The following is a 1785-nucleotide window of genomic DNA, read 5'->3' on the forward strand; positions in this document are numbered from 1 at the left end:
AGCCGTGCCGCATGTGTGCCTGCCACCTGTGCGGGGGCAAGCAGGACCCCGACAAGCAGCTGCTGTGCGACGAGTGCGACATGGCCTTCCACATGTACTGCCTGTGCCCGCCGCTCAGCAGCATCCCCACCGAGGAGGAGTGGTGAGTGCCCGGAGGCTGCCAGTGACCCCGCGATGACGGTGGGGGGCGGGTGCGAGGCCTGGGCCCCGGCTCCCTGCAGGGAGGAGGCAAGGCGGGCAGGAGCGCAGCAGGTGTCCCCGGTGCTGGAGGGGACGGTTGTGATGCTCGGCTGTGGTCTGAGGACCCTGACCAGCTAACGGCAGTGGCTATCGTTTGCGCCATCCCTGCCCCGTGGAGATGGGGAAACCGAGTCCACGGCAGGGAGCAGGTGCCGTCCAGCTGCCCTGTGTGTTTGCTACGTGCCGGCTGGACTTGGCCTTGCCGTGGGAGGCACTGCCATTGCCAGTGGGAGGGGGTCAGGGTCCGCCATCTACCACGGGCGCCACTCGCCACATGCGGCTACTTCAGATGTGGCCCGTGCGACCGAGGAACTCGCTTTCTTACGTCACGCTCGTGGATTCAAGTTCGGCCCCCTGCCGCCGCCCTGGTCTTGGACGCACAGGATGGCAGGGGGCCGGAAGGAGGCGGCCGTGCAGCCGCGGGCAGAGGGTGACGTCCCTGTGGCCGCAGGTACTGCCCCGAGTGCCGGATCGACTCCAGCGAGGTGGTGCAGGCAGGCGAGAAGCTGAAGGAGAGTAAGAAGAAGGCGAAGATGGCGTCGGCCACGTCGTCCTCACAGCGCGACTGGGGCAAGGTGAGGGGACCCGCGCCCCGTGTGCCCCTGCCGCCCCCCACGCCCCTGCGGCCGTTCACGCTGCTCTCCCCTCTGTTTCGGAATGGACAGGGCATGGCGTGCGTGGGCCGCACCAAGGAGTGCACCATCGTGCCGTCCAACCACTTTGGCCCCATCCCGGGCATCCCCGTGGGCACCATGTGGAGGTTCAGAGTCCAGGTACCTGCAGATGTCGGGCCCCAGCCTTCCAGGAGCCCCTCCACTGGGGAGGGCTATCCCAAGGGCAGGAGGCTGAGGATTCACACCAGGTCCTTCCCTGGCGTGGCCAGGACTCGGTCTCTCGGGGGCAGAGGTTCTCATAACAGGAGTGATGCTTTCAGTGGAAGAGTCAGGCGCTGGCTCCAAAGGCGGGAGCGAAGAAGGCGGTCGAGCAGCGGCTGGTCCAGGAGGTGCCACTTATTTCTCGGTGGTGTTCACAGGTCAGCGAGTCTGGGGTCCATCGACCTCATGTGGCAGGCATCCACGGCCGGAGCAACGATGGGGCGTACTCCCTGGTCCTGGCTGGAGGGTATGAGGACGACGTGGTGAGTGTGGGAAGCTGGTTTTGTTTTTATGTAATTGTGGCAAATACTCAGTGTAAAACTTAACCATCTTAATTATTTTTAAGAGCACGCTCAGTGACATTAAGCACATTCACACTGTCGTGCAACCATCCCCACGGTCCATCTCCAGAACTTTCTCATCTTCCCAAACTGAGACTCTGTCCCCAGGAAACGCTGACTCTCCATCCCCTCCCCCAGCCCCTGTCATTACCATCTACTTCCTATCTCTGTGGATCTGATTCTCTAGGGACCTCCTGTGAGTGGAATCACAGTATTCGTCCTTTTGTGTCTGGATTATCTCACTGAGCATCATGTCCTCAAGGTCCATCCACGGTGTAGTTTGTGTCAGAATCTCCTTCCTTTTTTTTTTTTTTTTTTTTGCGGTACGC

General features: G+C 61.7%; 1 protein-coding gene across 1 annotated transcript in view; it reads left to right on the forward strand.

Annotated features, from left to right (window-relative positions):
* Positions 1 to 1785, forward strand: part of UHRF1 (ubiquitin like with PHD and ring finger domains 1) — a 30692-nt gene that overhangs the window by 17448 nt on the left and 11459 nt on the right. The window contains exons 6-9 of the mRNA XM_007460728.1: positions 3 to 142; positions 692 to 815; positions 906 to 1013; positions 1274 to 1378. Coding sequence (XP_007460790.1) covers positions 3 to 142; positions 692 to 815; positions 906 to 1013; positions 1274 to 1378 — 477 coding nt within the window. The remainder of the gene's footprint in view (positions 1 to 2; positions 143 to 691; positions 816 to 905; positions 1014 to 1273; positions 1379 to 1785) is intronic.

The sequence above is a fragment of the Lipotes vexillifer genome, unplaced genomic scaffold (genome assembly GCF_000442215.2).
Source record: "Lipotes vexillifer unplaced genomic scaffold, Lipotes_vexillifer_v1.1 scaffold1011, whole genome shotgun sequence".
Taxonomy (NCBI): Eukaryota; Metazoa; Chordata; class Mammalia; order Artiodactyla; family Lipotidae; genus Lipotes; species Lipotes vexillifer.